The sequence below is a fragment of the Stegodyphus dumicola genome, chromosome 6 (assembly GCF_044657685.1).
Source record: "Stegodyphus dumicola isolate Sdum_Otavi_A_Nest chromosome 6, ASM4465768v1".
Taxonomy (NCBI): domain Eukaryota; kingdom Metazoa; phylum Arthropoda; class Arachnida; order Araneae; family Eresidae; genus Stegodyphus; species Stegodyphus dumicola.
The window spans coordinates 173,622,470-173,646,315 of NC_140773.1; the positions used below are offsets into that span (position 1 = coordinate 173,622,470).

At 31.6% G+C, this 23,846-nt stretch overlaps 2 protein-coding genes across 6 annotated transcripts in view; one reads left to right on the plus strand and one right to left on the minus strand.

Annotated features, from left to right (window-relative positions):
- Positions 1-23,846, minus strand: part of LOC118198414 (uncharacterized) — a 163,494-nt gene that overhangs the window by 25,336 nt on the left and 114,312 nt on the right. The window lies entirely within an intron of this gene.
- The window catches only part of LOC118198413 (uncharacterized), a 56,944-nt gene that overhangs the window by 16,578 nt on the left and 16,520 nt on the right, over positions 1-23,846 (plus strand). Inside the window, exon 3 of the mRNA XM_035370075.2 lies at positions 5,967-6,206. Within this exon, the coding sequence (XP_035225966.2) occupies positions 5,967-6,206 (240 nt within the window). The remainder of the gene's footprint in view (positions 1-5,966; positions 6,207-23,846) is intronic.

Consider the following 23,846-nt stretch of genomic DNA (forward strand, 5'->3'; position numbering starts at 1 on the left):
AAACAACATATGTTTGTGCAGAGGAAAAGTCTGAAGACATAGAGTTATTATTCTTTGTTTTATACATGTATATCAAACAAGGATGCATTTGAAGTTGGCTAACCAAGCAAATCTTACTAAAGTCACTAGTAATAATAAGAATTGTTTTTCTCCTTTTAGTTTTTGTCGAAACTCGATTTTCCAAACCATGTGGTTGTATAAAGTAACATGCATCAATGCCTAGAAACAAAGAAAAAGAAAAAAGTCTAAGATAATTTTTGTTAATTTTTTTGTTTCTGCGATAAAATTATACTTCAACTGTTTATTGCATTTAGTTCAAATTCAGCATTAATTTTAGTCGTCGATCTAAATGCGTAAAACTAGCGAAAATCTGTTAGATTTCTTTAAGCAATAATTACATAATTTGATAAGTGTTGTATTTATTATGCCTAAAAATGTAAAATAATTTTAAAATACCAAAGGTTATTCCAGAAAAGAATATAAATGTATGTTGTATTATACCATATACAATTTTACTTTCTTTTTTCCTGCTTTCCTTCCGAATGCATTTAGAAAGAAAATTGGCTGATAGGGGATTCCCTGAACTTATAGGATAATTATTACACCTGATAAGAGACAATCTGATTAAGGAATTCAAAATATTTTAACAATCACCTGGAATGCTCAGTAATATGAATTTTTGAAAAAAGCATTAGAAGGTATGAAGCCACAAACAAAACATGCATAGACTTGTAAAACCCTCTTAGCAGATATTACGTTATAGAAAAAGTTGAGCCCGATTGCTGATAGTAACTAGAATTTACACTAGTAATGCTTACAAATGGCCTCGAATTTTTAAATATATTTATTTAATAACAACAACAACCAAAAAGAAAGAGAAAAAAGCATGGATATTCTTTTTCAAGTCCTCCACTTTTGAAAGGGGTTTCTTCCAAGAGATCCTTGCAATTAGTTATTGTCGAGTTCTTTTGCTTTTCCTGGACACTCTTTGCCCTTAATGTCAAATTTGCCACTTCTAAGTTTTTAAGAACTTTTCATACATATTGACAAACACAAAATTCTTCCCATAGGTTTCATAGATGGCTTTCCTCCCTGTTGTTAAAACAAAAAAGGCATACTGTAGTGTAGATGCAATTTGTTACATTCCACTTTTACTGTAACAGAAATGATGTGGCATTATTGCTGATCAGACTATGCAGTGAAACTTTGGATAAAATGATGACAGCAATAAAAACAGGGGGGGTATTTAATTTATACTTATAAACATTTCAATTTTTAAGCACTTATGGACAAACACTATTTACGGTCCTTTGTCATCTTACAACCTTTTATTTCTTACTAGGCTCATATTTCTGTCCTCGTTTTATTAGGGCTAAGCGAATTTCCGCTCTCCTCATTATATCGAACTTTTTTCCGCAGAGCAATGGCTTGCGAATATAGAAATGAGAAGGTGTCTAATAGGTACCGAGATTATATGAGGTATATGAGTAAATTTTGTCCAGCACCTTTGAGTTTAAAGTTTTTGTAGACTGTTGCAGCAATTGCACACAAATGTAACATTTACCCTATGTTTTAATTTTAGCAAGCTAGTTGAGTACTTATCTGCGATACTGAACGTTCATTACACATTCTTTCGCAAATGGCTCCCAGTGAATGACTCCCTTAGTATTTCAAGTTTTTCAGAATACCCAATTCTGTCTTTAGTATAGAAATTTCCTTGCTCTTAAGAGCAGAGCCATTGTCGTTCATGTGAATGATTAATATTTGCATTAACTTTTTCTTCTCGTACTCATATCAGTTGCTTATAATGAGTTTTAAAATAGAAGTAAGGTACACGCTACTACTCTGCTTGCCATTGGATAGGGATTAATTCGTATGGCATCCACTGTTCATACTTGTGTTTCTTCCCAGATTGTTTCAAATGAACCTTTAACAATAGATTTAGAAAGTTCAGAACGCCGTCAAATTCATTGTAAACTTGGATTCTCTACGAGGATAATATTTTCTATCAGAAAAAAGACGGATTACTACTAATTATAGAAGAAAGTTTTCTCATACATTTGTGCTCTGATTTGAACTCTTAAAACAGAAGCTATCTCACACGTGCATGTATCAAATCCGTTCTGTATAAGTTTTTTAATTATTATTGTCGCATTTATATCATTACGCACAGTATATATCCTGGTTATATTATAATGTATTTCTTCCACTTTCTTGGCGTGCCTTCGTGGTGTGGTGGTCTGCCCACTGGGTCAGTATTCCAGATGTCCGCGACTCGATTCCCGGCGAAGGCTTTGTTAATTTTTCATCTTTCCTGCTTCCAAAAAATACCTAATGTCTCTACAATACTTATGGCTACAAATATAACCATTTCTCCAAAGTTCTGGATAGTTACGGAAATTTTTAGAAGAATGTCAGGAGTTTCTTTGAATGACAAGAGGTTGTAAATAAAATCAAAGTTGCGAGTACATACATTTTTAAATTAAAAAGGTTTTGTGAAAAATAGAATTGTCAGGTCGCAATAACTTTTCTTATTTCCAAGCTGACGTACTTTTGTAAGCATCGAATATGAAATATATAATCTGTTCAATCAGTAATTTCACTTAAAATATAGTTAATTGATGTATGAAAGTATTCTAAAATATTTAAAAATGTAACATTTACCTAGCTTAAGGTAATAAGTAAACTATTTGCTTTTCATTTTACTTGCGATATGTTAAAAACCTGATAGAAAAAAGTGCAGGTACAATTAAACAGCATTTTATTAATGAATCTGTTTTTGTAAAATCTTACAGATAACATTTATGTGGTCCAAGCAGACTAAAGTGGGTCCAAGCAGACTATCCTGCGGGACGCCCTCGAGGATAGCTCTACGTGTAGATATGGTGTTTGTAATTTGAACGACAGAGCGTCTACCTGTCTACCTGTTGACTATGTTTGTGATGTAATCTGGGAAACCCAGATTGTGTAGCTTGTAAATGAGTGCGTCTAGCCATACACGATCAAAAGCCTTTGCTATGTCCAGAAATAATCCTCCTGTAATCTTTTTTTGTTGTAACCCTTCACTGATACATTTAACGACCCGGTAAAGTTGAGTAACAGTATAGTGTTTACCTCTAAACCCAAACTGGTAGGGTATAATAATATTATTTTGCTCCAGATGTTCGTTAATTCTTGTCAGCAGGACAGCTTCCATGACTTTACTTAAAGACGACAGTGAACTAATGTGCCGGTATAATTCTGGCAGGCAACCAGACTTACGAAGTTTCTGGATAGAAGTGATCTTAGCTATCTTCCAGCAGTCCGGAAAGTGTTGCCACTTCAGGATGATGTTGATGATCTTGGTGAAGTAGAGGAGAGTCTTGATTGGAAACATTTTAATCATTCTATTGTTAATAGCATCAAGTTCAGGGCTCTTGTTATTTTTCAATTTTTTAACATAGGCGCAGACTTCTGATGGCATGACTGAGATCGTGTTGTCTGTGTGTGGGCTTGCTATGTAACTGTTGTGAAAGTCAGCCATTAATTCTGTGGCAGAGTCATGAATGCTGTTAGTGTAAAACTGAGATTCCAGATGCTGAGCTAAAAGTTCTGCCTTCTGAGTTTGAGTGTAATGGATCCTTTGAGGGCCTTTAAGGGGCGGAATATTATTGTAGCATTTTTTATACATTTTAATGCTTTCCAGGTGGAGTTATCATCCCTGGAAAGGAACTCAAGGTATCCAGCCCAGCGGAGTTGTGCATAATAACTAGTACGAAACTTGACTGGGTCATACAATCTGTTGAGAGCAATTTTATCCTGTCTGTTCTTTGTTCTTTGGAACTGCCTCCTGGCAGCATTACGTCTTTTGATCAGAACATTCAGTTCCTTAGATCTAATAGGTTTCTTGTCCTTAAGCTCCACCTGGGCGCTTTTGTGTGCATTTTGAATACTTCAGGGGAATTCCTTGACTAAACTGTCAATGTCATCCCCGTGTGGATTGTTGGGATAGGGTACTGAATGTTGTTTAGAGCTTTGGCAAAAGTTTGCCAGTTAGTTTTAAAGGCTCTTTTGACTGATGTGGTATAACTACTAATATCCAGGATCAATCGGACCGCATTGTGATCCATCATTGTGATCATCTGAGGACAGTTCATCCATCACAGAAATATCCAGCGGAGCGCTGGTATTTCTGAGAAGGAAGAAATCCAGAATACCTGCAGATCTAGCAGTATACCGTTTTGGGGTACTTGGAGCTGCTATCTGAAAAGGGACCCAACGGACCAAGTTGAATATTACATTGCCAATAGTGTTGGAATTATAGCAGTTCTAGGTTCGGTGTCTAGCGTTTAGGTCTCCACTTATAACAATATGTGTACCAAGTGAGAGTATTGCATTGAGGTCCGTCTCAACAACTGCATGTGGTTTCATTGGTGGTATGTAGGTGGAGACACAAATGTATGTCGTGCCAGCGTTTGACATGATGGAAATAGCTGTGGCCTGAATGGCTGAGAGCTGTGGAATTGTGGAGAAAAGCACAGAAAGTGTTGATAAATACTAAAGCATTAATGAAAGTACTTTTTAATATTCATAAACTAAAATTAAATACCTAACAGGTAAATAAAAGGCTGAGTAGTTTCCCCTCCCTGAAACTATGAAATACTATCGCAGGATGGAATTTCTTCTGGTTGAGAACTCCTGCTTTTATAGGGATTTTCTATGCTGAGTATTAGATTGATGGAGAATTTCTGCGATAACAAAGTGTAATCACGACTGCAAACCTAAACAATTTGATACAAGGATCAATAACTTTATATCTATATATTTAAGTATTCATAATTGCATTGGTAAAAATGTGTAGGTCAATGCGGTCGTTCAAAATGAGGCCCTCTTCTGCCGTGTGTTCCACCACCTGTTGTGATGCATATCAAGGATGATTTCAGGCTTATTGCGTGTGTTTTAGTCCCTTCAGATTGTAACACGTCTAGAATTACTCGCCAAACAAAAACGAGACTAACCACCACTAAACAGAAATCGTTACACTCCGTAATACTCAACGATGACCTCTTCATTTCAGTTGGGCTCATTTCTGAGCCCGTATTGTTTTGACACAAATCATAAGTTTCCTTGCGTATAGCCCTCTTTTAGGCAACTTGGCAGCCAACATATCTATAGATCCTCGAGTTTCTGTATCTGTAACAAGATCCTTTGCATTTTGGGCTGACATCAGTTGTCTATATCTTTTAGCTGTTGCTTTCACATAAGGATATTTCTAGCTACTGCTGACACATATGTCGGTTGGGCACGTTTTCGTCCTTGACCTGGTACTCTGCATTCATCGCCAATGTGTTTAAATCGTTTCCATATTTTCGGTATGAGGCTTTTGGCTGCTAGACATGTGCTAATCTATGTTTTGCTTCATTCTTCCAATCGCATGCTATTTCTCACAATCCATCAAATGCCTTTTCAATGACACGTTCCATCTTCCATATACAAAACTTTTATCTCGCTTCGCATATAGTCCTTCAAATTAGAATTTAGAATACCTGCCTGAACTCCTTTCCACAATTTTCGAAAGAACGGGCTAAAAATTTGGATGTATTTGTATAGTGAAGATGAATCCCATTGGATTATGGAACAACATTGATCTTGAGCGATCAAATTACTACTTTGGATTTAACTTAATAGAACTAATATAAAACTTCTTTATATAACTGTTCTTTTATGTTTCTCTCTAGTGTATTTATATTTTCAAAAACCGGAATTCTTCAATAATAAGATGAATGTTGCAATAACGTACCTTCAAGAAATATTTAGGTATTCTTTGGGTTAGTAAATAAATAAGTTTTTGGGTGGGTTGCGTAAGTTCTCAATAAATTGTAAATATATTGAAAATATGTAACATACTTGTATATTCTCAGTTAAAGAAAATGTAGCAATTGATATATTGTATATCGATTATTATAAATCCTTTTATTTTGTTTTAGAAATTCAACCTGATGTGGATGAGTCGACGGGACCCACGAGCGTAACAAAACAGCCAGATACTCCAGTAGACAGGAATGGCTTTTGTGAATGCACTGTGAGTTGTGCTCCTATTCAAAGATCACCTGATGAAAATTTTGGCTCCTCAATTCGAGAAATCGCTCGATCATTAAACGCTGATGCCTTTTTTGATTTTGTTGGCTTATCAGATGAAGAAATAGAAAGCTTATTGTCTTCTGATGGTAAGTAATATTTTTTCAATTGCAGAAAAATAATTTTAAAGAAACAGAATTACATCCTTCTTTTATAAGAAGAAAAATTGGTTTATTGTCTTGCGATTAAATAAATGTAAGGGTAAATAAGAATTAAGTGAAGATATTTCCTTATCTTTAAAACGCACTTTTTCAGATCCGAATCGTACTGTGATTAATAGTGTAATTCAAGTACAACGCAAAACTGCTCGGTATCTTTATTTAATTATGACAAAACGCTCGAGGGCTATTTGTCTAAAGGAAGGGATGCATGCCTTCCTGGAGGATTTTTTAACGGAAACTGGTTTGTATAAATTTTACATATGGCGAAAACTGGAAAAAAGTCCGTGAAGTCACCCCGTTCGCCGAGATTCGAAACATGAACCGAACTACCAGTTTTTAGCTACTTTAGTCACTGGTTCAGCTGCTGGTGGGCTCCAAAGCTACGCCATTCAGTAATAAAAGTATGAAGAGTTACTTCATTTGCAGGTACCTATGGAATTTAATTAGAATTTATTGTTGAAATTTAATCTTTAATGCTATTTTATCTAAATCTCTTGTGAAACGAAATCACAAACTGCTTAAAAACATTTTCGATACCTCATTTAAAAATACGACTTTGCATTTTTTGATATTTGTATTTGCAGGCACTTTTCAGTTTGTATGCATCTGAAGTTCACCAGTAAGAAATAAATGAAAATTTTGATTTGATTGGTTTTTCATGTCAACAGTCTCAGTAAAAAAAATTTAAGAGGGTTTAAAAGTTTGAATATTATTCAAGTTTCTCTAACTGTTTTTATATTTTGAAAACAGTTTTATATCGTAATTTAATTTGTTTATATAGTATTTTTCTTTAATAATTTGTTTTATATCGTAATTTGGCAAGATAACTGCTACGTGCTTTACCGTTTCCATAAATTATATTTATTTATTTACTTATTCTGATCTATATAATTTACCGCATTCTGAAGGATCACCACAGAAAGTATAAAATAACTTGATTCATAAGGGCGAAAGGAAAGTTTTGAAGGGCCTTTTGCATTAAAAATTCGAACTTTGTTTGAAGCAGAAATTATTATTCAGAATGCAAATTTTCCCTCAACTTCCTTAACTTCTTACCAGTAAAGTCTAGAAATCACTAAATGTAACTAATCATGAATTATGATTAATCTAAAAAGTATTTCGTGAAAATTAAAGCACTGTTGTCCAAACAAATAATTGTCTTTATTCTGGAAGTCATACAATAAAAGCAGTGAAATTTACTTGTTATAAACAAGCAATTTGAATTACATAAAAGCTTCTTTTTGAATTTATGTAACAATAAGTAAATTCATTATACATAATTCATGTTACGTAAACAAGTAATATTGCGTATGTTACCTAAATACGCAACATTACATACTTTATATAAATGCGATGATATACATGATATGCTTAAAGTAAATGCATAACATTACATGCGTTACGTAACGTAAATTTACATGAAACGTAAATTTACATGAAACTACGTTATGTACGCACTGTCGTACATTTACGTTAGACAACATTTAGACACTGAGAATGAGAAGATACAAATTTTTCCATGACGCGTTAACATTCATTCGTAACTTTTAAAGGTTATTAAATTACGAATATGCATAAATTGCGAATATAAATAGAAACATAACCCATTTACTAATTATTTTACTTTCTAATGAATTCCAATTATGGTTACATAAGTATTACAATTTTTATTCTGATGAATTACATTTTTAGTACAGTTTGTTCAGATAATGTTTACTTTTGTTAATTATTCAGTTTAAAAATTCTATGTGTAAAACTATCAGCAAAATGTTTTTATAATTTGTAGTGCCCAAGGCCTAACAAGCCCATTTGACCATCTAGATAAATCAATTCACACATATATATAGATACGTAAAATATAAAATAGCTAACAAACTTTTGACAATAGACATTTAAATTTATACTTTGATTTAAAAGACAACTCTCTTTGCTTCTTCACTGACGTCATTCTTTCCCTGCAGTATCCCTCATTACTGTGAGCTTTTATCCAATCATCATTTATAATTCAAGAATACCCGAGTATAAATACTTCAGCTGTTTTGTGCGCATTCTCATTCGCCGCATTCACTATCCTCCTAAATCACGTCTCTTTGCTAAGCTATAGTTCTGCATTGTTTAAAAAATGTAACTGCGTTTTAAAATTCTGAGGCGCAGATTGTCGCCAATGTGCCATGTAATGAGATATGTTGATGAGAATCTACAAATAATAAAGAGACGTTCGTATTATCAAGTGATTCTTCAAAAAAATTCCATTTGCCTATTGTCAGTCTATCTTCTATCACCGCCACTCCGACCGCGATTATGATGCAATTAGTTTTTATATCGTTCCATCCAAAAAAAAAAAAAAAAAAAATCACATCTCTCTTTCTTATATATATATACATACAGAACAAAAGAGTTTCTCTAGACTTCTGACTAACATTATCTGTTGAACGAGTGATATGTAACCTGAATCTCTAATATAAGAGAGAAGCTTCTTAAAACCATTAACATACCACTTTTTCTTCCGAAATAAAAGTTACATTGAACGAAGAAAGTTACCTCAAAATACCTTTATTCTGCTTACCAAATAGATGATTCATTACACACTAACCTAATTATGAAAACAAAGCATACAAAAATAATACAAACGTAAATAATTTTTATTCAGACTTTCCCAATATAAATGTATTATAATGCAGAACTTCCAAGCAATATCAAAATCGTTTTTTTTTACCTGTCATGTTTACAGTCAGTTTACCAAAAAAAATCATCGTTTCAACATAGCATAGTCTCTCTGAACATTAAAAATTAAGTTGAAAGAACAAACATTTGTAATCAAAGCATTGTGTAAAATAATAGTTTTACGAAACTACGAATTACGAAACGGAAGACGATATCAGAAGTTCTGATAACATTATATAAATGATTATAAATAACGTGCATCATTGTTATCTTTAGGAAATAAATAATTAAAAGAACTACGCATCGAAAGTTTTGAATTGCAAACGAAATAAGCGGAACTTTATTAAATGTTTCTTTCCCTAAGCCTTCATTTCTTTAGCATACCATTTCAGAGAATATGACAAAACAATTTTATTTTGATCGTGGATTACTGTCTTGTGTTTTTAATTTTTCTAATACTTTCTTTCCTTTCATCATTCTTTTCCTTTGAGTTATTCTTTTTCTGTAAATTTTATAAATTTGTGTGCTTTTGTATCCTTATTTGTTGCAGCTTATACATGTTTTCTTTTGCAGAATATTCGGAACTTATACTGTTTAGCAATTTAATACGCATATATGTAAAGTACAATAAACGTAATTTTTTAATTTAGAGAAAATCTTTAGAGAAATTTAGATTAATTTAGAGCACTCTTTAGAATAATTTAGAGAAAATCTTTCAAATTACACTTTAACGGGTGAAATTAGTCATAAATGAATGTTTTCTAATATGAAGAGTGCAGTTCATCAAATAATAGAAATCTTTTTTTTTTTTTTTTTTTTTTTTTTTTAAGTAAGAAAATTTTATTTGCGTTGAAATAACGTGTGAATATATATTTGAAGTATCAATTGAATAAGAACGTTACAATACCAACAACAAAACTAGATTTTGTAGTAAATGAGAATATTATTAAAATAAAAGTAAAAAGAAGTATGCATAAAATTACAGTATTTGTATTGCTACAGAATTTTATCGTTAGTCTTTACTTTTGATGCAAACGATAACACATATTTAAGAGAACTAGAAACAAATTAAAGATACATACTACAAAGCATTAGAAAATGTCTTTTATGAACCACGCTAACAATGTGACTTTAATAAAGCATATCTCAAAATATTATTAATAAGTAGTTTTTAAATGCCTCCTATTATTTCACTCTGATAAGTAACGTACTCTTGTATAATTTTGGAAATTAAAAAATATATATATCGCGTATCCATGACTAATAGTTTCTGCTGTTTTGATCTCAGACGTGATTTTCTGCAAAACAGAAACAAGATCAATTAATGATAAATGGATTATCATATTTGTTCTATTCCACTATGTGCATTTTTTATCAAAAATATTTAAAATAAAGGAGCGTCTTTAAATTCACATTTTTTCGGAATTAGAAATCTACCCCTTATTCCAAAGTTCTTAATTTTGCTAAAATAATAATTTAAATGAGTATAATACTAAATTATAATTTATAATTCATTAAAATCTTTTAAAATATTAGTCAATAGTTATTTATGGAATACGGTTAATTATAATAATGAATCTGTTATCATTTTTAAGTACCAAATTAGATACTTTTTTTAATCTCTCTGACAGGCCAGTATCGCAATTATAAGGATACCAGTATCGCAACTAGGCATATGGACTGAGGAAATTAGTGGAATGGAATACTTGCGAAGGTTTTGTCTCTCGAAGACATTTTTCTCTTTTGTAAAGGACTAAAGCCCGTGTGTGAAGTTATTAGTTGTTTCACCCTGTAAACCATGCGTATTTTAGATTAGTAGGACCGACATATACAGCAGTGAAATAAGTATCTTGACTGCTTCTTAGCTAAGACCAAAGAATTATTAACTTTATTTTATTATTTAATTATTTAATTTTGTTTTTAATTTACGTTTTGTTCGAGCATTGATTTTCGGATTTGAATTTCATGTTGCTTGGTTTTGCTTTCTTCGTGTTAGACAGTTGGCCATCTCTTCTTACACTATTTAATATAAATTAATTTCGCAACATTTTCAGCGATATTAATGTTTCTCTCCCATATAATATTCTCCTAGCGATGATTCTAGCGATATAATATTCTCCAACTATTGATGCTTATCTATCTAATTTATACATTCATTCAGAGTGCTTCGAGTTTATTTTTGGACACTTGTATAATTGAAATTTAATTTGCATAGATCTTATACTAAACATTGAAACATAGTCTCCAACGTTTTTCTAATATATTATTTTTCTATATTTTAAATTTTGCTTATTACAAAATAAATATCCTCAAAATATTCCATGTAATAAAATAATTTATTCAAAAAGTGTAAATCTGTAACTCACACCATAATTCGGATACGCTAAGTTTTGTTGAGATGTTTTGCAAGGTGATGTTTATTGTCAATGAAGCTACTCACAAGAATTACAGTCTGCGTTTGGAAATTCTTACTTGTTCTGCAAAATATATTAATAGCTCCAATTTGAAGTGAGCATGGCAAGACGCAAAAAAATTAAAAATTTCTGTTAGGATTTTAACTATTAGGATTTTAAATTGGGATTTTAACTATTAAGATTTGTTTCTTAGGATTTTAAATATGGTCAAAATGTTCAAAATATCCAAAATATACTTAATGTAAAGCATTCAGCTATCTTTGATGTATTAAAATAATAGTAAACTGCGTGGAATTGTTCAAAATACATTGAATTCCTGCCCACACTCCAAGCTAAGAGGAAGTAACCAAAGATTTATCCTACGAAAAATTAAACGGAACCAGATATTAGTAATGTAAAACTTGCATTGGATTTAGAAGAACTGCTTCTAACAAAAATTAACAACAAAATTTTCAGAGCAGCATTAAAGCGCATGGCTACATTGGGCGATCAATATTCTTTGTCAACAAGAAAACAAGGAAAGAAAAGTGCTGGCGTTTGCAAAAAATCCATGGTAAACAACAATTTATCATATTGAAACACTATTATATTTAAAGAAGTATCAAAGTTTAATACATTTTCATCCGACAAATGAATCACTGCATAGTAAATACTTAACTAATAAATGAATTCGAAAAGCCTACTGCCTAGTGTTAAGCACAAGGGTTTGAAGACGCTCGTTGTCTTTGGGATGACAAATTTAGTTTTTATAGAAAATAATATAAATAGGTATAAATGCATAAACATTCTTAATTAAAATCTGATATCAGTTGCAAGAAAAATTGGAACGCAAAATACATTCAAATTCCATCAGGATAACGATTCTAAACATACAGCCCTAAATGTTTGCTTGTGGTTATTATACAACTGTCCTGAACTTACTCAAATTCCTCCATATTCTTAGAACTTAAATCCTATTGAAGTAGTATGGAGTATGGAATGAGTTGGAGGAAATAAGAAAACGTGACATTTCTTTGAAAGTTCTAATAAACGGAATTCTTATCAACGATTGGAACAAAATGAAACATTCTAACGCCAAAAATTTAGTTAAACGCAGGCCAGGACGAAGAAAAAAGTAAACAGCCTGTTCAAAGTGCCGTAATACTTATGTAAATTCAGTTTCAAAATTTTGAATTATTTTTTTTTCACCATAAATATTTTGAATGCCTTTTTTAAACTGACCAGATTTTATAACAGATGATCAAGAGTACACGGAAGAAAAAGTAAAATCATTTCACTAATATTTATTTACTGATATTTGCAAACAAGTTGAAAAACGCTAATGTCTGAAAACAAATGTGAGCCGTTGAATGTATAGCATATATCCACACTAACTCAAACACGGGCTCGTAAAGGGTAATTACATTCTTTATTTCTTTAACTATTGATCCTTGATATATACTTCTTATCATAAAATGGTAAAAAATTAAGGTAAATTATTTTACGAATTTTGTAAAAAATTTTATTTTGTTGATTTCGGTTCTTTTTCTTTTACTGTCACTATCCGATTCAATATCAAAGAATTCTTTCTTCTACAACTTAAAACTAATATCTCGGCGTTATTTCACGCAGTTTCTGATGTTCTGTTGTAAACGAAAAGAATATTCTTTTCATTCGACTTTATATAAAATTCATTATATTAGACCAAAGGGACGTTAGCCCAGAAGGGCTATTAGTCTCGAAATGGCATTTTGCATCGAATCACTAAAAGCGTTGTATCACTTTCAAAATTGTTACCGCCAAATATTATCGCCTTGTAGCATATCTAATGAAATTAAATAATGAAGAATCTGCATGAATGTATCTATGTTTATCGCTGTTCGAGTAATCTAATGAAGATGAAGAAAACAAGTACTATACAACAGACTTTACGTCATACTCTGCTTAGCTTCCAAATGTCTCTGCATCCTATCCTAAAATCCTTAAACTCGCAGCCTGTCTCCAAGTGTTAAGCCATCATATGTTGTCCACTATCATAAGGAACACAAACAAATTTATTTTATATTGTTATAGTGAAATAAATTCACACGCGGGCAGTCATGTTAAATCAAAATATGAAACTCAGTCACGTGACCTTCCTTCGAAAGTCCTGAACGCAATTACTGGAATAAAACGGTATTCAAAGCTGCAGCGTTCAACTTTCTTTTAGGCAATATTTAAAAATATAGGCATTGAAGATTATTAGTAATTTGAATACCTCTTAGCAATAATTCTTAATTTGCAAACCATCCTCAAATAATAGATGCCTCAAATAGAAGTTTATGATTTAAGCGAGCTTTAAATGGAAGTAATAAGCGCGGGAACATTGTTTGGTACTCAGCTATTTGCATTCCTGTAGCCCAAAGGTAATATCACAGAATCATTACAGCGAGAGGAGGTCAGAAGTGTCATGACTTCTCCTTAGACTGGAACAGAAACTATAAAAGGAAAATCAGCTATTGTTAGACGGAAAGTTTCTATCACGATAGTAAGCATAATCACGAGGTTAGAATTTTCACGATCGCTGAGAGGTTTATTGTGTCGACTTTCGAGATACACTTCCTTTTTCAGAAGTGTTTGTGTTGTTAGATAATCTCTCTGTCTGAGAGAGCTTGATACATTGTTTACTAAAGTTCATCTTATTATCAAGCCTTACAGTAGTATAACAATATTACTTATTTGTTCGCATTATTAATGACAATGACATGGGATTATTAAGATATTTTCAGAAAAATCGTTAATTTTCTATAAAAATACATTTATTATCCTTCATTAATAAGATTAGTTATTTTCTTTTAATAGCACCAGTAGAACTGCTGGTATATAACGTTCAATAACAATTTTATCATGCAATGAAACTAAATAACACATGTATATTTTTTACTTCTTTGTTCGAAGTAAAAGTTATTTGTAATCGCGAAAATTTTCGGGTATCATGTTTCAACGGCTTTCGAAACCATTTGAACGATGTTTTTGTGTAACTTCTGCACGTATGGACAGATAAAAAGATTGTTTTTTCCAAAAGGAATTGTGAAATGTATTCAGAAGCGATTTCTTTTTTGACATTTGTACGTATGTACATATCTCGCATAACTCAAGAACGAGTAGCCATAGAACGTTGAAACTTTGTATACGGTACTGCTACAGCATGTAGATGTGCATCTCTCTTTTTCGTCGTAATCGGCTGCACCACTCATATATAAATGTATATATATATATTTATATATGATTTATCCCCTTCTGTAGCTTAGTTTCGATGAGCTTAGTTTTATATATTATTATTATTATTATTATTATTATTATTATTATTGTATGTAAATAAATTGTGCATTTTTTGCTTTAAAAGTGATTGAATTATGCGTTTTTATGTTCCGCTTAAGGATAAGTCCTTAAGTTAATTTGCATACAACAGCTGTAGAATTATCAACAATTTAAGTGACGAGTTAAGCCTAACGAACCGCCATTTGTTTACATTTGAAACTCAGTATAATAGTAAATTAACAAATTTTCTGCTCTTTCAATGTCTTTTTGCTGAATGGAAGCAAAAGTAAACTTTCAGGTTTATGCATCGAAAAATCTGCCTTCTTGCCTGTGGACCTAATTGCTTGTTTTTGCATAGAAACTGTAATTTTAATTGTAAATTTTTTTAGCTGTGTTTGGTGTTTTATGTTTTTATGTATTTTATAATTTTTAATGAAGATGTTTTGTGTTTTTATGTATTTTTTGCCTCGCCACGAAGTGGAACTGAATTAATTAAATAAGAAATATATCTCTAATGAAATTCGTCGAAATAAGGTTCAATGAAATGCAGCAAAAATGTCCAGAATTTAATCAGCCATACAAGGAAGTCGTGTGGTGTCCACATCAGATTTTTTCCAATGTAGGCAAATGTCCTTAATTAATTAACGCTGATTCATTTGTTTTAAAAATACAGGAAAATATAGCATATATAATCATATAAAATGCATATTACTCAGATATATGTAATGTTTACAAAATGTAAATGAATTTTAAAAAATGTATTTAAAAATTTTTGTTTCTTGGTTGTTTCTAAAAATGAAATTAAATATAATGACATCGAATTATTGAATTTTCAGCATCATTTTCAAGTCATAAACTATTTTAGACAAGCTTGTATCTTTCAAAAGCCTGCATAAATCGAATGATTTCTGTTGAGCTTTCATTTTAAAATTTTGATAATTGTATCTCTTTTACGGATAATTTTCGTCCCTATCTAGCCATCAAAGTTTTCAAGAATTGAAAATGTATCTAGATGTAATAAAAATTTCGAAGTGGTACCTTAGAACATGATGTAGCAGATGCACAAAGCGTATGAGTGTCATAGACGATTCAACATTTTTTTTACTCCTGACAAACACTTTTAAAGCAGACATACACAGCTAAACCGATGCAAGACATCTGTCCGTTCTTTAATAATTACTTTTATGCTTTTGTCGTTCCGTATGGATGACGCAGATTCTAATATGGACGTTAGTGAAATTACAATTCTACTTTATTTCTATTGTTTAATTAAAGTTTTGAATCGCAAATTTTAGTGTATTGTTGGGAAATGGCTTTTGCGTCTGTAAGTATGCATGTGCCGTGAATATTATATAAGAATCGTATGAAAGGATCTTGTATCAGAAAAGGCGAATATGTGTGCCTAAGACGCAATGTTCGTGTTTACAGATTGTTAAGAGTTGCCATAGTTTTTTTTTTTTTTTTTTTTTTTTTTTTTCATATTCGCTATAATATTTGAATTTGGATAGTAAACTGATGAACGTATCCGAATGGTTTGCTTCGGATACTTTCACCCGTAAAAAATGTTACTACTCGGAATTATGAAATTGTTTCCAAATTTTTTGTTTGAGAGTCAGTGGTGACATTAACATCTAAGTTAACATAATTGGAAAAGGAGATGACAAAAAACTGTGTGTAGTGTGAACGGGTAGTTGCAGCTGGCGGTATTCTAAAAAGAATAATTACTCACTTTCTTTATTTAGTAAAAAGAAAGACTTAAGAAATGAACTCAATTATTTTTTTATTTTAAATAGTTTTTCTTTCTCTCTTTTTTATTTTTATTTATTTTTTTTTTTTGAGTTGCCATTCTGAATTACTGAATTACTAAAAGAATGATTATAACCTCGACATCAGTCGAGATTACAAAAAATATTATGTTTAAAAATATGCATAAGTACGTTAGAAAATAAAAATAAATTAGCATTTCTATTTTAAAATCCTACATATACATTCAGCAATGTTTACGCTTGCATATAATGTTTTCGAAAATGAGAGTAATAAAAAATGTTCGAGGAGATCATTGAGCTGTCAAAAAATTTTAATTCTCTCCGTCCACTCGATAGACATCAAAACTGAGCAGTCAAAAATATTAGTTCTCTTCTTGCGCTGCATTCGTTAAGCTCAGTATTAACATATAAAAAAAACTATTCGAGACAGATCATTAGGGATTGAAAACACAAGTTGAACAATAGATAAGACAGAGGTACGTCAGTTGGTCATTTTAATTTACAGCATTATTCGATTCTTAGATAACTTAGGGGGGGGAATTTGAAATGATATGTTACAGAGAAATTTATTAAAATCCCATTACTATCATTACTATTTTTCAATAAATCAGAAATAACCAAATAAAAGGGAGACTGAAGAAATTATTATTACAAATTAAAGTTAGAATTTTATTTCACATGTTTTTAGCTTAAATACTTAATAGCAATGCAAAAATAATAAAATAGTGGTAATAATAATAATAATAAAGAAAAAGAAAGGGCACGAAACATGAAAAAAGTAACATATTTTATAAATTATTAAGCTTACTTTTCACAAATTTTTACAAGTTTCACTTTCACAAATACACGACCAAGATACACAAATACACGACCTTTTTTAAAGGTTTTGTTGATTAAAATAATTTCAGCGGTTTCTTAGTATTTCTCATCCAGATAGGTCTTCATTGTAATTTGTAATACAAAATCAGTACATAAAATATTTGAAAGAAAATTATATTTCTTTACTAAAAAAATTTTTTTAACATTCAAAATTGCCCTATTCGGCTACTTCGTATAAACCTTTGGTATAAATTTGTTTGATTAAAAATCAACTTAATCCGTCTCACGTTTGCTAGGTCATTCGTTATATCTTGTATCATCTATCACCACTCCCAAATGCGTGATGATAAAGTAAGAGAAAGGGCAAAGTTGGAAAGAAATTTTTATGAATTACCCCTCGGCGCTTACAAGAATAGAATATGTGTACATCATTCTCATCCAAAATAACTTAAGGCAGAAGTATGATATACTTAGTAAAACACTCAGATGTGGTTTTCTATTCTTTGATTTTTTTTTAAATTCTCTTTTTTCTTATTCTGGTGTCAGAGGTTATTTCAGAACATACATAGGCTATTAAGGTCACTAGGGAATTAGGAATGAGATTTCTGCCGTGCATTTTTCAGCAGGTTCTGACCGCTTCTTCTCGTAATCTGGTATGGCATGTTTACCCACCCACTGTTTCAATTCACAGCTACTTCCCACATTCAAGTGTTTTGATATACATCGTTATAACATTTTCCGATTGAATAAGTACAAAAAATACTTTTGCTACTTTAAATTTGTATTTTTCAGAAGTTTGTGGCTATATTGAGGAAAGGACTTTTAAAATATGAATACTGATACTAACATTTCTGATTTTCTTTAATTTCTTGATTATTTTAAAGCTCTTAATCAATACAGTAATTATACCAATTCAAATAATATAAATCCTTGGTCCCTGCTGAGACTGTCAGGCTATTCTTTGCGCCGTCTATGTAATTAATAGCAAACCTAGTAGAAGTTTTAAACAAACCTTTTTACTTATAACTTCATCCGTTACAAGTGTACGGCTTTGCGCTTGCACTTTAATCTCCACAGCTTGCTAGATTGCCTTTCAGGCAATATGGAATGTGAATTCAAACTTCAAAAATGATTTAACTTTGGAGATTCATAAGTGAAAGGCCAAACAAGTTTTGGCTCTAACATACTGCACGAGTAACTTAGCTAGAAAAAAGTTGACGCGGGTAAAATAATTCTTAGAACTGTGCAAAGTGTGAGTAAATGGAAAAAACTCGCTTCGGTAAATATAACATCTGACTGCTTTCAGATTTTTTTTTTTTTTTTTAGTTTAAACTAATTGTATTATGGTGGATATTGATGAAAATTAAAAAGACGAAGTAGAATGAAAGATAGAACAACAGCCAAAATAATAAAATAACTATTAATTAAACTAAAACCTTACAGATTGACTTCTTTTATATTACGCATTGAAAAAACCTCGAGAATGCTCACGTGGTTCATCAGTTAACTGTGATTCGAAATCGGGTGGAATTATCAGGATTCAGAGGCTTATTCACTCAACCCCGTTGGACCCGCAAATGATATGCTTTAAACACCGATGATGTACTTCATTTTTAAAGCTTTTTGATATTTATAAGCTAAACAATTTCCTAATTTTTTCATATTATTATAAAGCTACAAAATGTTTTCCAATATATTAATCGCAATAATTTCATTCATAAGTCGGCATACTTTAAAAGGGAAATGTATCTTCTCTTCAATAAAGTTTCCAAGCTGTTCCGCCATCCAAAGTTGATACCCTATTTTATTTCATATTTTGAATACTTTATCGGGAAGAAAGTTTTTGCTTTCTTAATCATTTACATAGTAATATAGGGTACGTAAATACATTACCTTTGGGCTAATAAAGCTAGGATGTTCAGCTTCTAAACAGGAAGAAAAATCTTTATAGTCTTATACCCAAATGAGTATATTGTCGTAAAAAATGACCTGGATGATCTCTGGGTCATTAAAGTGCATGAAAGACGGAAGAAGTTGTTAAAAGAATTCTATTACACTGAACACACTTTTCCTTTTTCATTTTCATTTTTATTTTTAGGCTATTGGTTGTTTTCCTTTTAAGAAGTAAAAGTATATATTGGTTCATTTGAATACACTAGACACTTCCATTGCCTATAGTTTCATCTACAGTGAAAATGATTTGGGTTATCAATTTATATCACACTGTTAAGTCAGAAAAAAAAAACTGGATTTTCATTGTTTTTCCTTCCGATGTAAACTGAAGGTATCCAAGCTTGAACGAATGTTTTAGTGGCTATTCTAATTCGATCTTCACCGTTTACCTTTTAAAACTTCATTTATGTTACAACTTATATTTGTTTACTGGTTGACTTGATATCACCAGTGGCAAGTAAAACATTGTAGAGACAATTTTCCTTATTTTACCAATGCGTAACTTCCTGTGGTTCTCTTTTTTTTTTTTTTTTTTTTAATTTATTAGTTAAATTTTCAACATATGAGGATGCATTTTAAAATAAATTGTATGTAAATAAATTAGATCGCTTCATGAAAACTTAAGACATTTTATATATTTTTGCGCATTAATTTATAGAGTCAAACTTCTAAGTTATACCATTTTTGAGAATGGTTAAAAAATGAGCCAATAAACTGTTTTTAAAGATTTTTTAAAACAATTTTAAATAAGTCTTCAAGATTTTCTCCTTAATTAAAATCCAAGTTAAAACTTTATCTACTAAAAGAAAAGTGTTATTGTATGTTTATGAATGACTTTTGTTGCGTTTTAAAAGAAAACAATTCAACTTTCATTAAGGGTAGAATAAAATACTAATTTTTTTTTCTCAAATTTAAGTTTCACAAGTGTGCCATAATCTTTAATTTTTCTTTCGACAGTAGATGGAGTATAAATTCTTAAGATATATTTATATATTCTAAATCTTGGCTGTTGATTTAGGTTCACTTTTTTCCACTGTCAATATCTCATTTGATTTAATTGATTATGGCAAAGCAAACAAGGGCTATCTGCCTAAGCGGAAGGAGGCCATCAGGGAGGATTTTCTACGAGAACCTCACTCGTATACACATTGTAAGTGGGGAAACACACGAAAGCGCTCATGCAGTCAGCTTGGTACCGAACCCAGATTGGAACTACCCTACCAGTGTTCAGTGATTTTACTGCTCTGCCGCTGATGGGCCCGCAACCTCATTAAAAAATAGAATTCTCTCTTTCACATCTTAAAATTAATATCTCAATGTTACAGTTTTATCAGAAACAGTTTTAGCTTTTTTGTTGAAATAAATATTCTTTTCATCCGCCTTTATATAAAACTCTTTTTATTTTAATTACTAGCAACTACGCTGCCAGCCTTCGTCTGGCTTTTAAATGCACCGGAAAATGCCTGAAGGGAATGCCAAACGTTAAATTTAAAAACTGCGCAGAATGTTACTCTGCAGAACAACTTCATGAAAAAATGTATTACATATAACAAAATTACAATGACATAAGCAATATCCTTTATATAAATATTAATTATTCTAATAAATAAATTAACCAACTTCCCATTGCTTTCTGTCAACAAACGCCCGGTATCCAAGAGAAACATTAAATTTTAAAACTGCACAGAATTATCGCCCTCATTTTTCCAAGTGGCAACAGTGCTGATTTTCAATAGTCAACAGTCTAGTATACAAGTGAATGCAAAACTGTTGCCAAAACCCCATTTCTAAAAGAATGAAACTATTCAAAATGATACGATAAATTCGAAAAAATAAAATAAAAACAAATGTAATCCTAATTTTGAAAAAATCGCTTCGAGGTGCATTGGCTCTTGTCTAGATGCACCTTATATAACAAATTTCGTAGCTCTAGTTCTATTAGCTTATGCGCAGCATGAATGAAAGACATACAGATTCTTTCTTTTATTATATGTAGAGAAGAGATTATTTCTGATATATCAAATCTTGAAATAAAATTTCAATAGTTGTATTGTTGAGCTCTGAAATTTTATTTTATTTTAATATATCTTACGTACCCTTACTGCCTTAAATCTTCATCTCTGTATCCGTGAAGGATAATCAGGTGATTTATCATACTCATCTTAACATCTAAGTAAGGTCCACAGAGAAGGTGGTTTAAAATGAATTTTTTTACTATTTTATCATCCTAACAAGATTCAAATCCAGGTTGTACTTTCTGTGTTCAGCATATTAACCACTCGGTTACTGGTAGGCCGGATGGAAGAAGTTCATCTGTGTTAGGTTAATAAAAAGTGAAGTGCAGTGCTTAAATAGAAATTTTTTCCGATTCAGATCCGTTCTTTCAGCTTGATTTGGGATACAAAAGAGACCATGATCTAACGATTATCCCTTTTTGAAAATGCTTTCAGAAATTTTTTCATGAGACTAGTTTTATATGGAAGCGGAGATAAAAGAATTTTATCTCTGCTAAGGAGACTTTAATTAGAAATGCTTTCGCTGCGAGGCTGAAGAAATTTTCTTAGTAGTCATATTTTGTTTTCAGTATCGACTCTTTGTTCAACTATGCCACTCACATGTAAAACAAGTGATCTTATGATCCCACCAAAATCACCCTGACCAAAAAGCATGTACGGAAACCTCGACTTCTTAAACTGAATTCGGTTTCCGTAGAGACTGTCAGGTGACATCGTCCCGTCTGAGTAAAATAGTTGTAAGTCGGAAGAAGGTGTGAACCATTGAAACATTAATTTAACATCCATGCACATTTCGTACTTCACTGAACAGTCATGCTAGTTGAGAGATCTAAACTTGTGGATCCGTGGCTTTTCTAACCGTGGCTTTATCCCTGGCGCATCTAAACCGTGGCTTTTTTTGAAGCAGGAGAGGTGAAAAATGTGCAATGCCCTCGACGGGACTCAAACTTTGAACCTCCAGAATACTTATTACACTAGAAGGTATGCGGAAGGGAGGGACAAATACCTTTTATACTTCCCCTTTTATAGGGCGACTAGGAATTAGTGTGCCCAGTCGCCAAATACTGGAGGTGACGAATTAATATCTACCACTTTTTAGTTCGGGCGCCACTTTGTAGAGTTATTAGGTTTTTTTTTTTTTTTTTTTTTTTTTTTTTTTTTTTTTTTTTTTTTTAAAGCAGGAGACATGAAAAATGTGCACTGTCCTCCCCGGGATTCGAACCCTAGACTTCTCGAATACGCGTCGAGTACGCTTCCAGTTAATTATTATGAATTTATCACGAAGGCATACTGAAAGGAAGGAGAAAATACCTTACGGAATAAACGAACATAAAATGATAAAATAAATTTAAACGTAACTCGTGAATTCCCAAAAGCAACTCCTATCTAGCTTTGGCTCAAAATTCTAAATGAATACACAATACCGCTAGCAAAGACTGAAGCAGTTTAAATAATTTTAAGAGCTAGAAAAAAGCAGAACGAAGGTAAGCGTCGGTGCCAAAAGCTCTCTCCTTAGCTTCCAGAACTCATTTTTTATGTAATCGCTAATTAAGAAACTGGTAGAAGCTGATGAAAGTAGAAGTAACAGTATAGATAAAATAATAAGATAATGGGTTAATTAACATAAAACCTTACAAGCATGTGCTGTGTCTTAGAATATTTACCAATCATCTGTTAATGATGAGTGTACCCTTTAATTTTTCTTGTAGCTGCGCTGGGCTGAAATAGAGCCGTGTAATACTGAAACGCAGCTGCACCGTAAAGAAAAATAAGTTATTTACATTACCATGGATGTTTTGTGTTTTAATCGCTACAAAAGTAAGAGCAACTGATCAGTTTCACAAAAACAGTTCACATCAAAACTTGCATACGCTACATTTTTGTGACAGGGCAACATAATATTTTACGTGCGTGAGAACTGATTTCAAGTTTTCTTGGAAATGTGCAGAATACTAAACGAATGCAGGGCATATTTGTTTCTATTGCGAGGATAAAAAGAACTGCTTTAAGCTTTGTTTAGAAGAGTCAATCAAATGTTAAAAAAAGTATTTAATAATTCATAATTTATGATAAATTAAGTTATTGTTCCTCCATTCATTTTTATTCATAATTTTTTTTAAAATTTCATTTGGTTTAAGTTGTAAATTTTCAATCAAATAATCAAATATTGACATTATATGTAATAGAAAAAATTACGTTTTTGAAAAAAAATAACATGCAATACACAATTCTTTAGGATAGTTTTAGATTCAATATCTAAAATGATAACGCGAATAAATCAAATTTTCGAAAATATTTTCATCGCAGTTCTTGTATGAGATTTAATAATGATTAAATTTAAAATTCTATTTAATCACAATAAAATACGAAGAAATTATTTCAATAACCTTTTATATACGTAGAAAATTATTTTAAGGATTCATCCAAGATTAAGTGTTTCAGAAAACACTCTCATTGTTAGACCAGAAAAATAATTCTTCCTCTATAGAAGGTCTTTATTTCCAAAGGTTAATCGAGCAGCGCAACCGGGATAGTGGTTAGCGTCGCTGACTGCTCTGCCGAAAGGCCGGGTTCGAATCCCGGAGAAGGCATAGATGTTTTTAAATGTATAGTGTCAGTGCGGCATGGCGGCATTCCAAATATGTGGCGAGCCGAAAG